The sequence below is a fragment of the Epinephelus fuscoguttatus genome, linkage group LG18, assembly GCF_011397635.1.
Source record: "Epinephelus fuscoguttatus linkage group LG18, E.fuscoguttatus.final_Chr_v1".
NCBI lineage: Eukaryota > Metazoa > Chordata > Actinopteri > Perciformes > Serranidae > Epinephelus > Epinephelus fuscoguttatus.
The window spans coordinates 13,183,873-13,207,396 of NC_064769.1; the positions used below are offsets into that span (position 1 = coordinate 13,183,873).

The 23,524-nt window shown below is 41.0% G+C and overlaps 2 protein-coding genes across 3 annotated transcripts in view; one reads left to right on the forward strand and one right to left on the reverse strand.

Annotated features, from left to right (window-relative positions):
- Positions 1–415: 415 nt before the first annotated feature.
- On the reverse strand, positions 416–9,134 carry zgc:73226 (uncharacterized protein LOC402792 homolog). Its single transcript, XM_049604226.1, has 6 exons — positions 8,877–9,134; positions 4,463–4,613; positions 4,134–4,215; positions 3,576–3,649; positions 2,183–2,329; positions 416–1,159 (listed from the first exon to the last, which is right to left on the reverse strand). The coding sequence occupies exons 1-6, from the start codon at positions 8,917–8,919 to the stop codon at positions 1,111–1,113; spliced, it is 546 nt and encodes a 181-aa protein (XP_049460183.1). The 5' UTR covers positions 8,920–9,134; the 3' UTR covers positions 416–1,110.
- A 10,362-nt stretch (positions 9,135–19,496) lies between these two features.
- Positions 19,497–23,524, forward strand: part of LOC125906236 (mucin-5AC) — a 45,654-nt gene continuing 41,626 nt past the window's right edge. For both annotated transcript variants that reach the window (XM_049604726.1, XM_049604727.1), the window contains exon 1: positions 19,497–20,065. The gene's annotated coding sequence lies outside the window, so the exon portion shown is untranslated. The remainder of the gene's footprint in view (positions 20,066–23,524) is intronic.

Here is a 23,524-nt window from a genome sequence, read left to right on the forward strand (position 1 = left end):
AAGAGGAAGAGACATCGCTGGTAGAGATCAGGTATAAAAAAAGAATAGTGAAACAGACATCAAAGAGCTTATCAGGAGGAATCAACAGAGTGATTTTCAGTGATTTACCCCATATGGGAAAGGACATAAATTTTAAACAGATGTTGTGGTTCATTTGCAGGTTGTCAACAACACAGTCAAAGTTTTTCCTCTAAGTTGTCTGTGTGATACAAATAATCTCCAGACAAAAAAATAAAAATACATTGTCTACACACAGTATTAATCACTGGTCCAGGCTTAATTAAGCAAACCTTGGTGCTTTGCCGGCTTCACTTTCCCTGTATTTATTAAACCAGACGAACATGTGTTCGACAAACACTGCCAAGATGAGACTGGAGGAAAAGAATAAAAGACCCAAGAGGCACATTAAGGTTTTGAGGAGTGAAGTTTAATGGGATCATGATTGTCTTTGTCGGACGTCAAATATTTAATTGGTTTACGGGACAAAAAGCACAACCAGAGCCACTTCTACATTCACTCAGCCAACTAAAACTCTCTACATTGGATACACCATCAGAGCAGAAAAAAACCCAAGAACCACTTTCAGCAGCTCAGTGTTACAGAGGGTCATTACTTTTGACAAATGACAGACATTTTGCTTTTTCAAAGGTTGGGCGAAAGGCTACAACATATTATCTTTCTCATTTCATCCGAACACACTGTTCCCAAATAACCATTTTCATCTCCTCCTATCAAAGGGATTTATTGTTCTAGCTGGGTAAAACTCTCTTTCGCTCCTTTCTCTTGTATCTGGGCAATCTCTCCTCTCTGATTATGCTTTAGCTGGTTGAGATCAGTGTTACTCTCCGGGGGAGTAAAAGTGACCTCAGTCTGACTCATTGGTCGGCATCCGTCCGCTCTCAAGGCCCTACGACATGCGCAGACTGACAGAGAGACAGACTGGCAGAGTGCTGCTGGGTAGACAGATGAACAGAGAGACAGAGGTACAGACAGGCAGGGTCCTAAGGTTGCCCAATGACGAAGGAGAAGGAAGGAGGCAAATTAGTGCAGTAACAGTCTGACCTTATTGGACAGACTGTTAGCGAATGGGGCACTGGGCTACGGCCGACGTCACAGCGTGCTAGTTGTGGAAGCAGCCAATCGCTTTCCTATGTAGATCCTAAAAAAAGAGAAAATAGTAGTTTGTAATTTGTTAAACCCCACCCTCAACGGCAGTTGTCCAATCATAGCTTAGCAACTGTAGCTTGCCTCAACAGGCCTGTCAAGCTTTGGATTTGTTGTTGATTTTAAAGGAATACTTCACCCACCCAAATAACTATTTCTATATCAATTATCCACCTCAATGTCATGTTGAATTCACAAAGACAGCTTTGTTTTTCTTGCATGCCTCCATGGTGAACGAAGAATCCAAAAAACAGAGAAATTTCTTGATGAATTGAAGTAAAAGGGGTCCACATTTAACATCAGCAAAACCACATCAAAACATACATTTACAAACTGTCACACAACTCATGCAGTATAATCCAAGTCTTAGTCAGCCACTCTTTTCTCAGTACTTCCCAAATACAAAGAACTTTCCAACGAGGAAGTGTACCATGAAGTGAAACTTATCTATGCTCTCTTCAAAGCCAGACTCCACTGACAAAAACAGCAATTTTAACTCACTGAACACAGGAGCTGCTGGTCTACTGGTGCCTCAATCAGTTAGACTGTTTGTGTTACTGTGTTAATTTATTGCATTAGTTTGGATTCAGCAAAGTCAAACAGTAACACAAACAGCTTCCAATCGAGGCAGTGGTAGACCAGCAGCTCCTGTGTTCAGTGAAGTAAAATTACTGGTTTTGTCAATGGAGTCTGGCTTTGAGAGAGGAGAGAGTAAAGGTCTGTCTGTCTGGGAAGTTCTGAGCATATGACTGGATAAATGAGACTTTGGTTATACTGCACAAGTTTTGTAAGAGGTTGTAAATAGATTTTTTATATTGTTTTGTTGTCAAACATGAACCCTTATGACCTCAATACATCGGGATTTTTCTCCGATTTTGGATTCTTGTTTCACCATGGAGGCATGCAAGAAAAACAAAAGAAATTTCCACAAAATCAGCAAAACACAGGGTGAGTAATTGATATACAAATGGCAATTCGAGGGGTGAGGTATTTCTTTAAGTATGTGTCTGCGTCTCACCCGACTCCAAGTGTGAGCAGGTGTGAAGCCAGCAGAGAGGGAACAAGGATGAGGAGAACATCGGAGGAGAAGATTCCTCTCTTCATCACCTCCGTCTTCCTCACGCTGAGGGAGCCCTGCTGCTTCGGGTGCTGAAACACAAACTCTCTGCATAGACAGTAGAGGGATGAGAGACGCAAGGAGAGGGAAGACAGAAAAATAAACAGAGATAATGAGAACACAAGAGAGAAGACTGAGGATGCATGAAAGGTAGCACAGTACTGAGAGGCCATTAAGAGCTTCTACCTGTCAGATAGACTTATTGTATTGCAGGAGATTAAATGTCAAGTGTGGCAGTGTAAATAAAAAATGAGAGTGATTCATGTGCTCCTCAACACTCAAAGGTATAATCCATAAAAAATAATTTAAGACACAGCACTGGAACATGCAGTCAAAGTCAAACTGAAGACACACACTAGACAACAACTCGATCCCAATTTTTTATTTGTGCTAATTTTTCAACTAGTGCCAAACATAATAAAGACAAAGGTAGTTAGTTTCAGTTTCCCAGCAATGTTTGAGCCACCCTTTGCAGCATTTTTCAGTGGTATTTGAGCCACCGATAATGGGTGTTTCTCACCGAAGCGTCCCTGCTTTTCCAGCAACTTTTGTGCCACTAAAGATAGGTGTTTGGGCCCAACATAGTATACATACATACAACATAGTATTTTCCTAACCATAACAAAGTGTTTTTTGTGTCTAAAACCAACACTGTATTCACCACTATCTGTGTTTTAGAGAAACTTATAATGCAAACATTTTTTCTAGCACTTGGATTGTCTAACTGTAGGGAGTCTGTATTTTTGGAGAACTGGGACAACAGGTTGTTGGAGAAGTGGACTTTCGGTCCAATGGTACATTTTTCAGACTAGCGAGGCTATGGAATTTCGGGCCGTTGGAACAATGGCCAGTATTCTTCATGTTAACGAAAAGATTTACTGTTACAGCACAAAACTCCCCACAAAACCACAAAATTGTTGTTTTTATATTTCTGTTTTTTGTATAGATTTAACAAACTAAATACAAAGTGTATTTAAAGAGCTTTAGAGGTGCTGGTAAGCAATGTTTTGAACTTAAGAGAGAGCTAGGCTAGCTGTTTTCCCCTGCTTTTATCTTTATGCTAAGCTACGCTAATCACCTCCTGCCTTCAGCTCACAGAAATTAACTTCCTGTCTAACTCTCGACAAGAAAATACTATTCATTTGAAACTGTTAACACACCTATACATCTACGCAAGTACCTACAACTACTTTAACGACATAGGGATGAGGACATTTTTTGAAAAATAAATAAAAAAAGTATCATAAAAAAGAAAAGAAAACATATTAAATCACTCCAAAGGATCTAGTCTTACTTTGGGGGCATATTTTCGGGTCTACTGGACCAGTCCCACACCCAGTCAGTGTCCACCCGCCGCTCAGCTTCCTCCTGCATATGGGATTAGATGATGAGCAACAGCAGAAAAACAAGAGGAAGGAGAATAGACAGAGATGAGAAAATCAGGACAGAGACAATGACGTTAACCTGCAAATCTCAGCACATGTACGCGCCTGAAACTGATATCCTCCTGATAGTCTTCCAGCTTTAACATATGCCTTGTAAATCTTCGGAGGGAATCGCTAACATACCGTTCTGAGTAAGACAGCTTTAATACAGTTCAATAAAACAGAACAACTTCCATGACATAGGTGATCTATCTCAAGCAAGTTTAATGCCTCTGCATGCTGATTTAAGACGGTGCTAAAATAAATGGAAATGAGTGGCTGGAAAGTATGAAATTAGTATAAAAAGCCTCTCTGTGCTTTGGTGAATGGTCAGCAATAATGTAAAATAACAAAATGAAATGTCTGTGTATTTTTCAGATTTATGTTTTGCATTAAAGATTACAAAAAGAAGGATGAAGTTATCTGACCTGTATGGTGATACAGTCACTGTCCTGCTCACTAGTGGGTCTTGGGGAACCAGTGGACTGTGGAGTCCCCGCTTGCGGAGGACTGCGGACAACAAACAGACATTTTAAATGTGGGTTTAGTATCGAGATATGACAGACTGCAATTTGCCAACTCTACATTTCTGTTAAAACAAACAGAGAAAGTAAACACATGTTGTGAAAAACAAGCAAAGTTCCACTGAGCACAGAATGAAACTCATTACTGTGCAAATTATTCTTACACCTCGCTGTGCAGCTCAACCCCCCAAACAAAACACAACAAATAAAACACACACAAACGGCACCATTACCTGTCTCTACTCCTCTCACACTCCAGCTGTGCCTCCAGAAGGATCCTCTCCAGCTCCCCCTGCAGGGCGGAGGAGATGCTGTCCTGTGGCCCTGTCAGACTCTCCCTGCGGCTCACAGCTGCAATCAGCTCCTCCAGCTCGACCCAGGAGCCTGATGAGGAAACAATAAGAGCAGCAGAGTTTGTAATGATGCTCAGGCAGTAAGCAAGGCAGCAGACAATGCTGGGGCTTTGTGCACATATGTTAGACTGCAATGAGCCAGACAGGAGACATGGTGAGGGAAGTAAACAAATCTATAGCCTTAAAATATAGTGTTTACATTGAGTCAAATTTACAAAGCATGCTAAAAAACCCTTATCACTACACATCTGTCACAGAGAACAGAGAACACTACAACAGCATAAAGCTCATATGGGTTTAAAAAAGAACACACAGAGAGAGTCAGAGTCCCAGTTATAGTCTATGGGGCAGCCCCAGACTTTATACTCTATGACATAACAAGTTTGAGACTTACTTCTCTGGTTTCTGGCTTTGAGACAGAGTAGCTCATGATCACAAATAATAACTGAATTTTCCTACGCCATGGAAATGACATATTGGACTTCTTATTTAAGTGGTGTTCCTCTTAAAAGGAGCAGTGTGTAGGATTTAGTACAATATAGCAGTGAGGACTGCAGATTGTAATCAGCTGAAACTTCTCCCATGTGCCAAGCGTGAACTCCCGGTTAGTGTTCCTTCTGTGTTTATTGTTCAGGTTTTTACCATGAGCCGAATTATCCACAGAGCTCTCCTCCTCTCCAAAACAAACAAACCCAGTGATTTAAACTGGTGCAGATTAAAGCAGTTTCACATTACAAATCAGTGCTTCTCCAACGCTCCTTGCCATGTCGGAGACGGGCCGCTAGCCCAGCAACTGGTCATGTGTGCTCACCTTTTTTCTCTGATAACTTAAGATTCAGGCTTTGAGGTTTTTACCAGGAACTGAGTTATCTGCAGAGGTCTCTTCCTTTCCAAAACAAAAGGACTCAGTGATTTAAACCAGTTACAAAAAAGGGTTTTAATGGTTTTGCATTAAAAAAAGTTTTGGGCTACCATAGAAACATGGCGGTGCAACATGGAGGAGTCCGTGCATGAGGACCCACTCCCTATGTAGATATAAACAGCTCATTCTAAGGAAATGAAAACACAACGATTCTTATTTTCAGGTGATTGTATACTAAGCAAAACATACTTAATTAATTATATTCAATTTCTGCATATATATTCCCCTAAATCCTTTACACTGTACGTAAATATGATAAAATAATGTTATGTTACAAAATGCTGCTGCCAGTGTCAATGATTCTGACCAGATTGTGATTAAAAAACAGTAAAATTTGTTAGTTTTGTTTCATATGTGTGAAGAATTGTGTCTGATGTGTGAAATGTTTTTATAAATAAATCAAACTGCATTAAAATTTCTCTGAATGATGAAATATTTTGTCTGTTCTCAGTTTGAACACAGTCCTACTTTTAATGTCAGTTTCTGAATAATTTGCGATTAATTGAATTTTGTTTGTTTTTTCCCCACGTTTTTAATTTTTAACGTTTAAATTATTGGTGCTTTTGTTTGCGATAGCAACTCATTTCAATTGTTTTTTACTTGTCTTTAAATTACTGAGCACTGCAGCTTTTGTTATCTCCAAATAACCAACCAGTCCTATTCTGTGGCTCAAAATGATTCACGCTGGGAACAGTTTTTCAGCCATACAATTAATATTTTTGTCAAGACAAATCTAATATTGCCATACCTATCTAAACTATTTAAGCCAAATATTTTCCTTTTAAAATATCCATTGGTGTGGAGTAGACACGTGTGTGCTGCTGTGCACTGACATTATGGTGACTTATCAGCAGCACTGCGGATGTTCTGACATGACAAACAGTGAAAGACACAGTCTGTTTCTCCCTATCAATGAACTCTGAACACAGAACACAGCCCATGAATGAATGGACGCACTGGTTCATTGGGTGCATGAGCAGGGAAAAGATTTGCACATGTACACACACGCACATGCTTAGCTGTGTGTATGGCGTGCACACACCCACAGCCAAACAGTAGGGCAGGGCTAACTCAGGCTGACAGCATGCTTGCTTACGTAAGATCTTATTTCTGTTAGAGATTAGCCATCCACCCTCTCCCTTCCTCCCCTTGTTTCTCTCTTGTCATGCTGTCTGTGTCCCTCGGTGACACAGGCAGCGTTTACAAAATATCAACACCTCATCTGACTACCAAAGTGTCCTTCCCCTCTCATCTGATCGCTCTAATCCTCACTTTACCAGGGTTTTTGACACTCTGTAATCACACAAACAGCAGCAGAGGGGGTAGAGACAAGAGTGGGCACAGAGCTGGAGGGAGGGGAGTGGGGGGGAGGGCAGAGTGGGAAAACTGTGCCATTGCCCTAGTTTTTTTTTTTTTACAGAGCAGAGTTATGACATAACAACTGCCTCGTTGCCTGACTTATCTATCTGTCGCCATTCTGCGACACTAAATCAGTTTCTATGGTGCAATCCTGTACACATTCATCTGTGCCACAGCCAAATCAGCTTTATGTAATGTGGACAAGAGCTGGATACTAAAAGCCTCAATGAACTGTGGTACAACTGGCTCATTTTTTTGTTTGCTGAGCTATGAATGTCTGTTTCCAGTTTCAGGACTGTACAGAAATTGAAAGGGACATGGGGGACAAAAAGGGGGGAGGGTTATGTGTTTTTTTTTAAGCTGTAGGGAGAGTAGGCAAATTGTTTTGGGAGAGCAGGAGAGGGTCTTGTATTTTTTGCCTGTATTTATATTTCATTTCACTTCACCTTTTTCTTGCATGTTTCCTGAAAAAAAAGAAGACTGAGTAGTTACATCAAAAATGTTGCAACCCAAAAAAATGTGTTTTGTGTGCACCATGGACCAAAAAGGTGCATTGTGTCATACAAACATCGTACTGTAATTGTACTTCCATCCATGCATTTTTACATACATTTTTAATTTGCACATAAAAATATCTGAGTGCAGATGCTGGAAAAAAAAGTTGAATTATTGCAAAAAAAAAAAAGGTACCTTCTTCTTCGGTAATTTAACGGCACCAGACATTTTATCTCAATGTGCCCAACTTCTAACAATCCTAACAGCAGTAGTAGATGGACACTCACAATATTTCACATTTTCTTTTGCATGTTATCTGGAAATTTGCGCCACATTTGTGTGGAAACTTGACTAGTGGTAATACTGGCTCAGCAGCTGCAATTTTCTGTACATACAATGAATTTGTTATTTTGGGGGACAACTGCTAATTCTGTGCCTAATGTGGAATTTGGGCTGTATAGAAAAAATATTGTTCTATTGACACTACTAAACTGGGTGTTACAAATGTTTCTAAGTCCAGGGGGGTCGTTCAAAACAAATATCGACATCAGAGCTAGGTTGATAAATTGGCCACATAAATCAGCCGATACTACCTTAGTACAGAAACAGTATATCGGTATCAGTGTGCATGTCATGCTGATTAAAGAAATTGTTTTACAGTAATAGCAGACTAGATCTGAGGTAATTTAGAAAGATTGTCACCGTTATATAACAGTTGTCAACCAAAGACAAGTTGATTTTACAACTTTAAATTGGCCTATGTATCTTAATTACAATTTAAATAAATATGATAGTCTACAGGATCTGTAGTGATTTTGATTGTTGATATTGTGCTCAAATATCAACATAAGAAACTCCAGTATTAGACTAATTGATAACCCTATTTTGCGTTTAAAAAGTCAAGGCTCATACACCTATAATTGTCACACAGTCCCTTACTGTCCTGCTCCCTGTTACATTGTTCCCCTTGTTTTACCCGGCATCCTATGTGCCAGGCAATGTGCAAACAGCACAGTGGAGCTATAAGCGTCAGGAAATCTCCACATCTTAATTGGCTTACAGAGATACAAACAGGTGAGTCAGGGAATCCGTTTACACAATGACGGTGTCAGTGGCAACAACAATGCCAACTATGAAACTGGCAGTGCCTTGTTCTCTCTGTGGCATCCTCTCACACCTGCTGTCATCCTGACATGCTGTTGGTATCATGTCTGCACTGATGACAGCATACCTGGAGACACACTGAGCGAATGAATGGGGTCATTGCTCACAATGTTTACACACTTTGTTGATATTTGCATTGGGAAATTAAACCGATCTGCGCACACACACACACACACACACACACACACACACACACACACACACACAGCCGCTTTAATAATGATCTCGGTTAGCTGTTTGATGGCTAGATGTGTGCATGAAGCATTACGTCACGGCTGTAAAGGTAAATACACACATATTATGGTATGCTAACAGCGAAGCAAACGGCCTGGTCCCTTTACCACCATCACTCACCGTAGAGTCCGTCCTCTGGTGTCTGCGAGCCGGACAGAGACATGCTTGGACGTCGGGGTCTGGATGGATGGATGGATGGAGAGATGGAGAGCTCGGAGAGATGCTGACACTGGCCGACGAGGACGAGCAGGTGCAAATGGGTTTCTGCCTTGTTCGCTTTTCTCTCAATCACTCTTGTGTTTGTTGTAGTCTAAAAAGGACACTAGGCACCGACGCTGCGCTAATCCTCCCCTCCCTCTCTCCCTCCATCCTCCCCTCCTCCCCCCTCCGTTTCCCACGTGTCAGGAGGGAAGAGGTAAACAAAACAAGCCGAGAGCTCAGCAGGTAAAAAGCCACACCGACAACAAGGTGCGTGGCACAGCAGTGTGTGTGTGTGTGTGCCCTGAAGTGACCAACAGTTTTTGTTCAATTTAAAATATTAATTTCTAATTCTCTAAAAGTTACCCATGAGATGATAAGAAAAATTGACTCATACTTACAAATACATTTTTATGCAGTTTGGACAGACACACAAACACCACTTTTAGTTCCATGTTCATATCACATAGTCTGCACATGTTCTCTCACTGTTGATTATCTCACATAATCTATTGAGAGCTTTAAGTCAGGTCAGTTCTATTTAAAGATCCTCCCTTCATGAAGTGTAAACTAGTGAATTTAATGATCCTAAATAAATAATTTGGGATTTCACGATTCCCTCTGGCTGCTGTTTGTCTTTTTGATTTGGTAATAAAGCAGTTACAGATGTTGGCCATTCATTACAAATACTTTCACACTTTCTAATCAGTCATCAAGTCCAGAGTTATGAGTTCCAGATGTTAATATGTTGTTAATCCATGGATTTTATTGTTTCTGAAGGGTTACTGGTTCAGAGTGCCTGCCTATGTCATGAACTAAATAACCATCTCAGAAGATAAATGAAGTCTCCTGCTGGAGGAACAAACCACAGCCAGTAACCAGCTCCACTTATTTGATGAATCAACCCCTTTGAGCAATAACTCACCATTTTCCAGACAAAATACTAAGAAGATGACCTCAGTGTTGTCAGTAACAACTTGACCAACAACTTGGCCTGAATGTATCCCACAGTTAAGGCTACTAAATGTCAGTGTCTTTGTCTTGCAACTTGATATGACAATATTTCTGATAATATAACCACTTATTTAGCAGCATAATTAAAGGTCCAGTGTGTAGATTAAGGGGGATATATTGGCAGAAATGGAATATAATATAATTAGTGTGCTTTATTTTGTTTATAATAACCTGAAAATAAGATTTGTTGTGTTTTCATTACCTTGGAATGAACCGTTTATATCTACATAGGGAGCAGGACCTCATTTATGGAGATCGACATGTTGCACCGCTATGTTTCTACAGTAGCCCAGAACAGTCAAACCAAACAATGTCTCGAGATAGGGCCAGTCACTGTAGTTAGCGTCCCCTCCGCAATGACAGCATTGACAGCATTGACAGCAAGAACTCGATGTTCTTACTGATTTTAATCACCTGGTCCATTTGTTTTGGAGAGAAAAAGACCTCTACGGATAATTTGTGTCCAATAAAAACCTCCTAACAATGAACACTGAAGGAATTCTAGCCGGGGAAAATTACAGCTGGCTGCAATCTGTAATCCTCACCACTAGATGTCACTGAATCTCACACACTATTCCTTTAAAATAAAACATTTATACTATTTTTTAGGAGAACAAAAAAGAATCACATGTAAATACAAAAACTTTTTTGATGAATACAAACCAAAAGCTTGATTAACTATTTTGCATATATGACTTAATCGTAAGTGTACAGTGTTGAAGTACAGACTCCTTCATATTCCTGTAAGACAGAGTAAATAGGTGAAGCAACTCTTTCAGTATAAATGTCTGCTCAATTGATTTGCAGTAATAGTCAAACATAGCATCTTTATTTTGCAAGTAGTGGATTCATTTTTAACCTCAGTTAACCCCAAAATCAAAAATACATATTTTCCCTCTTACCTATAGTGCTATTTGTCAATCTAGATTGTTTTTGTGTGAGTTGTTGAATGTTGGAGATATCAGCTGTAGTCTGCATTCTTTCAGATATAATTGAACTAGATGGCACTCAGCTTGTGGTGCTCAAAGCACAAAAAAACACACATTTGGAAAAACTCAACAGCAATGTCTCTTTCCAGAAATTATGACCTGGTTACTCAAGATAATCCACACAGCATGTTGCTCATTGTTTTATGTAGTAACTATTTTCTCTCTACTGAACTACATCCAGCAACTGTATCATCATGTGAAAGGAAAAATTCATCTACTGCTAGCTCACTTAGCACCACTGGGCTAGCTAATGCTACAGCCTATTATTTTTACAGTCCATGGTTACAGCTCAGCTGAGGAGGACGCTAATTCTGTGTGATGTTATGGTTGGTGGGTGTGGCTTGCTCGAAAGAAAATAGTGCCTATATGAAACTGCTCACAACAAGGTCTGTGGATTATCTTGAGTAACCAAGTCATGATGTCTGGAAAGAGACATTGCTGTTGAGGTTGTTTGTTTTTATGGTGCTTTGAGCACCACAAGCTGAGTGCCATCCAGTTCAATTATATCTGAGAGAAGGCAGACATCTCTACAGTCAATATCTTTTGACTAATATATTTTAGGGTGGGCTGTCCCTTTAAATGAAAAGGCCAATTAACAATTTTTGTTATTTTTGCATAGACATAGAAGTTCTGGTCTGATGGTATATTCAGTTTAACTGGAAACTAGGGGTGTAAATCACAAGTTTAATCACAATATGACATATCATTTTTTTTGGTTGCAATACAATATTTACTGTTATCACAGAGTTTGCCATACAATTTTGATTCGATTCAATTCGGGGGCCTTTGATTGATATGAGATTATATTTGTAAATATCCTCCTTATCTTTTTCTTGGCTGGTTACCATTATCTGCTTGGTGCTATAAGCTGCTAGCCCTGTTTGAATGTCTAGGAAGGAGGTCTACCATGGGAACTTCAAAGGTGTATCTTAAAGATGACAATATGTATTAATGTTTTCACTTTGCATCAATGATATTGGATGGTTGATCACTGAATCAATATATCGATCCAGATCGATGTATCATTACACCCCTGCAGGAAACCAGATGGTTTCAGTTTGTTATGAACCAAATTGTTGCTCAAGGGCAATTGTGTCAGGTTGTCACCAAAAACATTGAACATTATCCTCTGAGGACTATGAACATACAAAATTTCATTAAAATCATGGAATCAGATCTGTTATCAAGCAAAGGAAACTTCCTCAGACCCATCTACTGCTATTCTCTTCCTGTTCAACAGATGCTCTCTGACTTTTCCTCCCAGTCACCTCACTCTCACATCAGCCACTCCTTCCTGCCTTGCAATAACCCCTCTCCCTCCTCTCCCAGTCACCTAACCTTCCCCAATCACCTGTTCAGCACTGCAGATATTTAATCATCCCTTTTCCACTCACTCCTTGCTGGTCCATTGAACTTTCCATGCACTTTCTGCCCTATTCTGTCACCAGTTATGCCTGATCTTTTGGAATTTGGATTTCCTGTCGTCCCCCTTTGGATTTGTTTGTTGTTTGTTTGGATTATGTCACCCTTACAGGCCTCATGGTTCCTGGGTCCTATCCCCATTGTAGATGGGAAAAGAGAGGCACCTCAGTGGTAATTAAAAAAACATTCATGGGAGCATTAACTAGTGTGCAGACTTTATTGTTCCGTCTTCTCCATGTTCCCCCATCCAGCACCTGGTATGTATTGTCTGGATGTGCGTGCTTTTGTAAACCTTTACTATCCCTGTTGTCCCACTCGCACTGGGACATACAGAGATCTCTGACTTTTGTCCTTCCTTACATACATTTATTGTGGGTAGGGAACAGTCTATACTGAACATCATGAATATTAGACTGTAACCTGTTTTGAAAAATAAATAATAACTGAATCATTCAAAATAAAGATTTCACCTCTTTGGTCCAGGGACGTCCATGCTAAGTGTCCTCATTAAAGATCTCTCTAATGGGCTGCAGTTCCAATGCCAACTTATTAAGGTTATTGCCAAAAATCTAAAAAAAAAAAATGTATTTATACTGAAAAAAAAAAGCACTCCCCTTTTAATCTTTGGCAGTCGCATATAGGCTGCAGAGTACCGTTTGATGTGTGCCTTTTAAAAACATCAAATGAAATGGACTAGAGCAGATCAGGATGTTCATGGTTGCTGCTGCATCATCACTTTATCAGCACCACATACCTGGAGAACATGTGAGAACTCTTTGCTATATTTAAACTATTTCTTAAATTAATTAGATCAAGGATGTGTTCCAGATTCCTCTGTTTGTGTCTGTATCGAATGAGCCCTATGGCCCCAGTGATTCATCTATTTCTGTGACATTCCTTTAAGACGCTTGGCATCAGTGACATCAGCAGCGCACAGACTCAGAGCTGGATTTCATTCATGTAGCCAAAAGCAAACAGAGGCATAACACAGAAGGATGCACACACTATACTCTCATCAACATCATGTGTCTACCCATTTACTCTGATTACTTACCAATAATTAACAATTCAGAGTGTCAAATGAACATTTGGGGGAAATGGATATTTTCTCCTTTTTTTCAATCATTTGCTAAGTGTATTGTAATGTAACCTTCCCTGATACTTTATGAACAACATCCCCACCTGGTGGCGAGAGAAACCAAGAAGCCCTCTTGTCCTGAGGCAATTTTATCTACCAGCATCAAAATTATAACTTTCATGTAAAACAACTCCATACTGATTTAACTACAACTGCTTTACAAGGTTTATGTAAACCACTTACTCAAGACTTATTTGAGTTGGACCACAAGACCAGACATTATGAGTGATGTAATGTTTTGTTAGTGCCTTCTGGTGCATAGCAGCGGCCAGAAATCTCTCTGCTTTCACAGTCTATCTTCTCACCCATTTATTATGTTGCCAAGCAGCATTTCTCTTCTGACCTCCAGCCTTGTTTCTAGACAAGAGGACGGACAGAGAAAGTCATTATTCGGCCCAGAAACAAAGCAGGAAAAGTTCCCTCATCCATCAAAGGAGCTTAAGATCTTTGACAATGTCCTGGGCCCCGGCACAGATCAAAGAGAGAGACGCCAGCTGTAGTCAGGTCCGGCAAATGACTGCCCACCTCGTTCATCCATCATGCTTGAAACTGAGATAGCAAAATAATAAAACCTTTTCAGGTAATGGCCACGGTTAGATCTTGCCATTAGGCACGTCCCCTATCCTACAACCTTGTATTACGCTGTGATTGATGACTTGATCTGAGTGTACATTAAAGAATCTGCTTAAAATTCCCTCTTTTTTGTAGCTGGTTAGACAAGGAGGCTGATTAATGAGTGCCAGTGAAACTAGCGGTGTTCTTTTGGTGGTGTCCTCTGTGGGCACTGTGGGAAAAAGACATGATTGGTTATATGCATGGAGCTTTTGGATTAGTATGCTAAGTAATAATTACAGTTTCTGGTCTCACCTCAAGAGGATGGTAACTTACTCATGTGGACAACACAAGGCCAGAGAAAGGGAGAGGAAGAGATCTGAAATGATGATGCTACACGTATAATTCAGTTACTTAGGATTTAGTTAGTTATAATAATATAATAATGCCTTCGGTTTCAATAGAGTATTCACACAGGGCGGCGCTCGGGCGCTAATTAAGGTATAGGCTACCATGGTACCCATCTTATTTTAGCGTTACCATGCCAACATGTGCTAATTAGCACTAAGTGGAGCAGAGACTAATGGGGATGTCATTAGTTGTGCAGGTATTTGGTCATAAACATAGACTGTAGAAAATTATGGACGTAGCTACCGTGACGTCAACCATTGGTTTGTGGACTTGCCATGTTGGTTTTTTGGAGCCAGTAGTGACCATATTTGGACAAGAGGGTGAGCTGTAAAAAGAGTGAGGGGTGGATGTGACTCAGACTGTAGCAGCACCTCAAAGACAGCCAGTCATTCAAGCAGCCCCGCTCTTAAGTGTGCATAACTTTAATAAGCTCTATTTAAATGTAAGTTATATGTGAGTTATATAAAAATTCTTTCCCCCGTCCTTTTTTTGTACCAGGCTGTAATCATGTTTATTTCCTCTGTAAAGTTGGGCATTTTAACATGGGGGTCTATGGGGATTGACTCGCTCTTGGAGCCAGCCTCAAGTGGCCATTTAAAGAACTGCAGTTTTTTGGCAATTCCGCTTTGGCTTCATTTTTCTACACAAGAGGTTGCTCCTCGGTCATTAACCAAAAATACTGGACAAAGTAAAACTTTGACCAGATGATGGCCATAGATGAAAAGTAAGAGGAAGTCATTACAATTCATCCTAAGAGGGACATAAATATCTATATCAGATTTCATCACAATCCATCCAGTCATTGTCAGGACACTTCCCTCAAAGCTACATAGGTTGTCCTCATGGTGGTGCGATAGAAAAAGTATTTGGTTCATCCTCTTGGGACCATGAACATCTATACAAATTTTACGAGACTGCATTTTTCAGGTAATCCAGTGGGATATATTTAGCCTGGGAACAAAAAAACATTACTCACACATAAAGAAACACACAAACCTGTTTATCACAAAAATATTCCAAATCAAATTTTAATTTTATGTATTTATTTATTTATTTTTACGAGGCAGCAACAATATACGCTTTATGCTTTATCATCATATCAGTACATACTGTGGCCTACATGGATTTATTTCCAGGTCTTAAACTGTAAAATAGAAAATTAAAACTAATAGGGTTATTACAATTAGTATTTTTTTAAATTCTGTGTAGGAAATGCAACAACAGTCTATTGTGGCCCATTACCATTTTCATTTCAGTTTCATCTCACAAGGCGTGTGGAGACAGCTGCTGTGCCTGTGCCTGAAAGACTCTAAAACAATCAAGAACTGCTTTTTAGCTCTCCCAACATGCCTTGACCCTCACACAGCTCCACTATAATCACCAGCAGGACAGTTGAAATGGTGGAGAGCTTCAAACATTGTCAAAATATAATTGATGATAAACTGAACACCACCTATAAACTCTGCCAGCAAAAGCTCTTTGTCGTCTGTAAACTCAAGGTCCCTTCTGTAGCCGATAGACTGCTCCGCCTGTTCAGGAGCCTCATAGAGTCTGTCCTCCTTTCATTATCCTCCATCTGCTGCTTCACCACGCTCACAGTCTCCAACAGCCACAAACATGCAATGATTCTAACATCACTCGTCTTTCAGCTCTTCACAGACGTCAAAGTCGCTGCAAGTCGTGCAAAGCAAAGCTCTCAGTGCAGTGCATGACCCGGAACCCCCCTTCAACCAGTGCGTCACTCTGCTTCACCCCAGCTGCAGGTGCAGATCCTGGGGCCTGTTCCTGACTTATCAGGGTAAGTTTGCACAACAGATCTTAGTTATAATATTAGTTCATGTTACAGGGGTCCAGAGAGCAGAGTAATCCTTCATTTTGGAACAAAAATATGGGTCTGCACTCAATTAATCAGTCATGTTGTTTATACGAATTCTTCAAGATATGTTTTACTTTTGTTTTGGCTCTAGGGATTGTAATGTCACTCTGTCGCTTGATGTTTTTTTGTTTGTTTCAGGTTTTTTTGGAGAAAAAAGAGGGGAAAACTTGTCCAGACTAAAGTAGACAATATATATGTATATATGATATCCAGTATATCTGTGGTGGAAAGAAACAGCTACTCCACTTAAGTACAGGTTGCTTATGCTACTACACCTGTAGTCTATTACAGTACGTTTCAGAGAGAAATGTAGCCTACGTTTTATTCAGCTACATTTATTTAAATATTAAATATATTTATCTATAGTTACTTGGCAGATTAAGGTTTTACACACAAGACTTTCAAAAAGACATTTACTTAAACTTTCAGTAATTAATTACAGCCACTTGGGGGCAGCAGAAACAAGTTTAGAGCACAACATCGACATATTATCAGCTTTTACAGTAATATGACAATGGCGTTGTGTTTCTGGTCCCCTGGCTAACTTGGCTAGTTTGGTCTCTACCAACTCCTGAGGCAAACATCTCTCTCTTTAGCAGCTAAATGCTCCACTATGTTCACCAGCTGTTTGAATATGTCTGTCTGCTGTTTGGAGCTGCATGTAGTGTGCTATCATGCTAAACTAAGATGGTCAACATTATACCTGATAAATATCAACGTGGTAGCACTGTTGATCAGACAATGTTGCATGCTGACATTAGCATCTAGCACAAAGCACTGATGTGCCAAGCTTTACGGAGCAGCTAGCATGGCCATAGACTGTTGTTTCAACTACTGAGTGAACTTCAAATCTCTGAGACATTTACAGTGAGTTACAGAGAGATCATATTCAGCCAAAATTGTCAATAAATTTGCGTGTGCACATGCAGGAGTGGTGAACTATGGCAGCATATTGTTGCCACCATGACACCATGTATTGCTCAGTTTCTTACTATGAGGAGAAACTCTTCTTATTGGCTTGTTCGACGTGAGCTAGGCCTGCGCAGAATCGATCACAACCAGTTGCAGCACAATGCATGCAGGTTAGATATCTGTCCAAGTTGATCCCAACTTGCTCTGACATCATACACACATCGGTAACAACCGACAAGACTGAAGCGGACGTAATTTTTAGGGCCAGGCACCGTGGTTGCTCTCCATCAACAGCAAGACCCAGGGCATGATGGGAAACGCCTGGCTGTAGCCTTATCAAAGAGATGATTGGCTCTTAGTTTCAACCACAAAGACCACATTTTTCTACTGCTTTTCTAGGCTAGCCTCATGTTGTGCAAGGAAGGTTTAATCTGTTAACAAACATATCTTGTGTAGTTGATAAAAATGATAGTAATAGGCTACGTGGTCTGCAAATTTTACAGGAAGCCTACAGATTGATCTAACAGGTTGTAAACATTTCTGTGACTCCTTGTGCATTCTTTGAAGGCTGCTGGATATAGAGCATCTTTGCTGAAAACTGTCTGACATGACTGCAGCTTTCTGTCACCGCCCCCTCGTCTACTCTCCAGGTGAGGCACAGTTCATCTCAAACGAGCCTCTTTTTACAAGATCTTTCACAGTATACCAAGATATTTTTCACCGTATTATGACATTTTTTCTCATTATTACTAGATACCACATTATTCCATTTTACATGAAACTTTACTGTGATACCAACACTTTATCTTGTTACTCCACAAAATCATCATTTCTCATTAAAACAAACCTTCCTCGTTTTAACATGATACGCTGGTATGTTGTTATAACAAGAAACTTGGGTGCCTTCAAACCCTGTGCAGATGTATTTTAATCACTCTGCTCCTGGATAGTTACCACCACTATGTGTAAGGATTATGCGTATAAAATATATGCAGAGTCGTGCCTGTACTGTATGGGATATTTTTAGTAGCTAAAATGCTTGAATATATTCCTATGTCTGCTCCATGTATTTGATAGGTATATCCCATTAGCATTGCAGTGGATGGCGTGTCCATTCATCTCCTATTACTGTAAATTCCGTGGAAGTAATTGTGCTCTTTCCATGAAATTGTATCTGAATCTATTCAAATGAGGATTCCCAGAAATGAGGTCTGAAAGTGTAAAAGTAGAACATCTGAGAGATGTAAAAACAAGATTCAGTGGGATGTTAATGTAGGACTGATAGAGAGAGAGAGAGAGAGAGAGAGAGAGAGAGGAGAAGGGACAAGATAAGTGATCAGAGCTGATAAAATGGGATGAGATGTCTCAGCCCTTAAGGCATTTAGGTGTAGACTTTATCTCTCTATCTCCGCTGTAAAGAGTGGTTTCTACTAACCAGCCTCAGGTGACAACAGCCAGTGCAGCAATGATGGGGTCAATGTATAACAATAAGAAGAAGGAAAAAAAAAATCAATTTGTTATAGTCATCAAGCCTGGACAAAAACAACACGCTGAGAACTTCAGACCGAAAACAACCCGAGCAAAAATACGTGATTAATTTAATACAGATTGGTGTTTTGCCTTTTAATTTGCATGCACGACTGCAAACACTTACGCATGTTAATTTCGAGAGGCCTGAAAACACTGGAGCGGTTTAACCTTCGATGACTGTGGATCTGCCTCTGCTTTAGAGGGCCATTGTCCATGTGTCTCTATTATCCTGCTGGTCACGGTTCCCCGACTCTGCCCCCACTCATATGGGAGATATCTGTAGAATAATTCTACCTGTCTGTTCCGATCTCCTTCTCCCTCCTTCTCTCCCCCTTCTCCCTCCCTCTCTCTGTGAGTGACCTTTCTGCATTCCTCTCCAGCTGACCTTGGTGTCCTGTCAGCTTTTCCCTTTTCCCCACCTCACACTACTAGCTGCTCCCTACCACCACCCCCCTTAACCACCCCGTGCCCCTCATTTCCACCCCCTACTGACTGCTTCTTCCCTCCCTGTCCCTTGGTTCCGCCCCCTGGATCACTTGGCTCCCCTCTCTCCTCCCCTCTCCTCCCCTCGCTGTCTCCCTCTTTGCTCTCTGCAGCTGTACATACTCTGCTTTTTAATTAGACCGACTCACTAGCTCCACCTCCGACTGCCTCCTACTCTCCATCCCACCCCCCCTCCCTCCCTCCATCCCTTCGCATACAAGGATACAGGGGCTTGCATGGCGACACAGAGAGGAGGTCATGATGGAGAGACGCAGAGAAAAAGGGGGAGAGAGGAAAAAGGAACAAGACAGGGGGAACTGAGAGGAGCATCTGAGAGGATAACTGCCTGTTTGCTCACTCTTGTCTTCTTGCTCCCCCTCCTGTCCATTCACTTCCACTCACAGCACAAACGCTCAGACAGCTAGGTAGGCACAGCGGAGCTCAGAGCTCTGAGGGATGGATAAAAAGGTTCCCACGTGAAAGGCATGAATCCACAGAAGCAGAGGAGGGCGAGCTAGAAGAAGACCCAACCAGAGAGGAAAGGAGAAAGAGGTGAGGAGGAGAGGAAAGGGGAGACAAGAGAGGAGTGGATGGACTCTACACAGAGGAGAGGAAACGGTGTGAAGCTCACCGAGCAGCAGTGACAGAGAGGTGGGAATAAGAGCAAAACATGAACGCCAGAGGGATGGAAGAATGGGCTGAAGAGACGTGAAGGAATAGCAGAGAAGAGGAGCGAAGCCTTTGTGGGAGAAACACAGAAGGGAAACAGGAAGAGAGAGATGTGGTATGTGTGACTCAGTTCTGTGTCCTGATGGAAGATAGTACAGCAATCTCCCCCATCAGCCTTCCCTCAGCATCACCATAGAGATAACGAAGTGAAAAGATCAAAGCTGAGGACAGATTTAAAAACATCATACAAGTATCTGTTTTTATTTTGTGCAGTATCTTTTTACTTTCGCCTGTTTTTTTTACATTCTGCTAAATTGTACAATGAAGAGAGTGGCAGTGCACGTCCTTGCATGCGTGCACACACGTGCATGCGTGCATTATGTTTATGTGTTTGGCAGGTGTGTGTGTGTGTGTACGCGCACATATTTATTCTGCCAATGGGGGTGTGTTCATGTGCTCACAGCGTGCCCGTGTCTGTGTGTGTGTGTGAAATCTAGTGAAATGGGATCGTACGTGCGTGTTTGGATACTGGGATGTGCTTTACTGCAGGTGTGGGAGTTATTTTTCCGAGATTGTGCAGCTTTATGAGAAGCTTTAAAGAGTGAGGAGCTTAGATTGGTCTGTCAGTGATGTAGCTTTGCAGATTCCAGCAGCGTGCTTTCATTGCATATTTGTCATGAGCAGGACTCTGTGTGTGTATGTGTGTGTGTGTGTGTGTGTGTGTGTTTGGTGGTGGTGGTGGTGGGGTACGCAGAAAGTTTGAGGAGGAGGAGGAGGAGGCACTGAGTGAGGGAATTCCATTTGTATGGATCTGTGTGTGTGTGTGTGTGTGTGTGTGTGTGTGTGTGTGTGTCTAAGCAAGGTCCACTGCATGCTGTCCTTGCTACATTTCATTTCCAAGTAATGTGTGAAATTGTTAATGCATTCCAATAACACTAATGTGCTTCAACATTACGCATTCACATTTGCACATCTTTCATGTTTCTCAATTAACTTATCTCACAGCGATCCTGTCACTGACACGCATGATACAAATGTAATTGCACATGCACTCTCTCATGCATGCACCGTCAAACACACACGCATGCACCCACCACGCACAGGTGCACATTTGCACGCACGCACATTTGCTGTGTGAGGAAGTGCTGTGCTGTTAATCCTGTCTTGTCGTCGCACAACTCTCTGCTCCTGTTCTCTCACTCCCTCTGCTCTACACTAAACTATATTTCCCTTTTATCTTATCTCATCAGCGTGTCTTTTAAAGGGTCAGCTATCTCTATCTCCCAGCTTCCTCTTTCCTATTTAATCCTTTTCTCACATTGCTTATAAATCTGTCTTCTGTCTCTGCCACTTAATTTCCTCTCTTTACCCAACAGAAGTTAATGTACTCCCCTCTTCAACTTTTATTGCCTTTCACTTTCTCCTCGCTCTGTCAATCTCTCTGTCTGCTGGCCAGGTGTTTTCGTTGGACTGACAGCAGCTTGGCTTTATAGGTAACACACTATGATGTACTCTCGGGACATTAGTTTGGACAGGGACATTGTAGCACGACAGCCCAGCGGAGAGTAACCCCCGGGGAAGTGGACCGCGCTGTACGTAGCTACATGTAGCGTGCTGCTGTGTGCTGGACATGTCAGTCATGCCACCTGTTCTGTTTAGCTGCTGATTTTTCATGCAGAGACCTTTGGAAGATTTAACCTCTCTGAATCCCCTGGCAGAGAGAGAGACACAAAAGCCAGCGCATAAAAGAACCTACCAGCCAGAGAAACAAGACAATTACGCTGCAGAACGCGTACGAGAAAGAAAACAATGTTTACTCTGGCTTTCTTTCACAGATAACCAAACATCTTCAAATTTGCTCACAGTTGGCCAAGTATGCTTATCACAATCCATTGGCCTACATATAGGGATTTCATATTAGGCAGAGGATTTTGGTCAAAAGAGGACAGATGGAACAAATCATTTCTGGCACCCGCACTCTTAAAGTTAGAAGTAATCCGGCCATCCTTCAAGGAAACTGGAACAAGTAGGGTAGCTGGCCGCGATGTCTTCTTAAGTGATGAGCTGGCCAGTGACTTTGTGAGCTGACATTTGTGTATGTTTGTGCAATTATGATATTTAACCTTGAAATATTTGCATCCTGTGCTGCTAGATGAATAATTTCAATATCAAAGTATTGAAAATGACACAAACCTTCAAATGTCTGTCCTTCTGAGGAACAGTCCTGAGATACTGAGCGGCAAAGTTTGCACACAGCGAAGTTTTTGTGTTATTTCTGAAAATGTTTTTAGACTTTTAGACTGACTGAATATCACAGACTTGTTTGTACAACTGTCTATCAAAACAAACCAGCATGGAGTGCACCAACCTTCCCAAGTAATTTGTGCAGATTTCATTGTGACATATGAACCTCTTTAGCCAGCTTCCTCTTCATTGCCGCCCACTTCTCCGCATTTTCAGTGAGTCAAGCAGACATGAAAAATAAATGTGAGTGTGAGGTGAAAAGGAAATAACAAGACTATCAGGCTCAAACCTCTTAGTTAAAAACACTGTTTAAAGTGACCGGTGCACTCTTAAACCTGCAATAACTGTTTTTTTTTTTTGTTTTTTTTTTGTCCACTTGGCGTCAGTGGAAAAGAGCTGTAAGCACAACACTGACATATAAGTTTATAAGGCAAATGTACAAGCAAATACTGGCTTATTTACACATCCAACTGTTACAAAACAACATTAATCATCATTTAGACTTATGTTGCTGTTAACATGATGAATACAAGTCCAGAATTCACTCACTTTAAAGGGACAGTTCACCCTAAAATCAAAAAATACATATTTTCCTCTTACCTGTAGTGCTATTTATCAGTCTAGATTTTTGTGGTTGCAGAGTGTTGGAGATATCAGCTGTAGAGACGTCTGCCTTCTCTCGAATATAACGGAACTAGATGGCACTCAGCTTGTGGTGCTCAAAGCGCCAAAAAAATAAATTTAAAAAAGCTCATCAGCAATGTCTCTTTCCAGAAATCATGACCCGGTTATTCAAGATAATCCACAGACCTTGTTGTGAGCAGTTTCATGTAAGAACTAAGTTCTTTCTATTGAACTACACCCTCCAATCATATTACCGCTCAGAAGGAGGCATGCATCTACTCATGGACAAGAGGCTCGTGCTTGTAATGGTGCGAGATGTAAACACTAATGGCATCCTCGTCGGCTGAGTTGTAACAGTTGCTAGCTTAATGGTGCTAGGTGAGTTAGCACGAGGTGCATGCTTCCTTCTGTGTGGTGATAGTATATGAAACAGCTCACAACAAATGTGAAATAATTTGAGTAACCAGGTCATGATTTCTGGAAAGAGACATTGCTGTTGAGTTTTTCCAATATATTTTTTTGTGCTTTGAGCACCGCAAGCTGAGTGCCATCTAGCTCCATTATATTTCAGAGAAGGCGGGCATTTATACAGCTGATATCTCCAACACTCTGCAACTCACACCAAAAAAATCTGGACTAATGAGTAAGAGGAAAAATCAGCTCTGTTTTGATTTTGGGGTGGACTGATCCTTTAATCTCTACGGGA

What these genes read in the sequence shown, in the direction of transcription:
- zgc:73226 (XM_049604226.1), bottom strand. Translation starts at nt 8,919, where the DNA reads ATGTCTCTGTCCGGCTCGCAGACACCAGAGGACGGACTCTACG. An exon ending in TGTGAGAGGAGTAGAGACAG is followed by an intron (nt 4,216 to 4,462) that starts GTAATGGTGCCG and finishes TGTTGTCCGCAG; the next exon opens with TCCTCCGCAAGCGGGGACTC. An exon ending in CCCGAAAATATGCCCCCAAA is followed by an intron (nt 2,330 to 3,575) that starts GTAAGACTAGAT and finishes CTGTCTATGCAG; the next exon opens with AGAGTTTGTGTTTCAGCACC.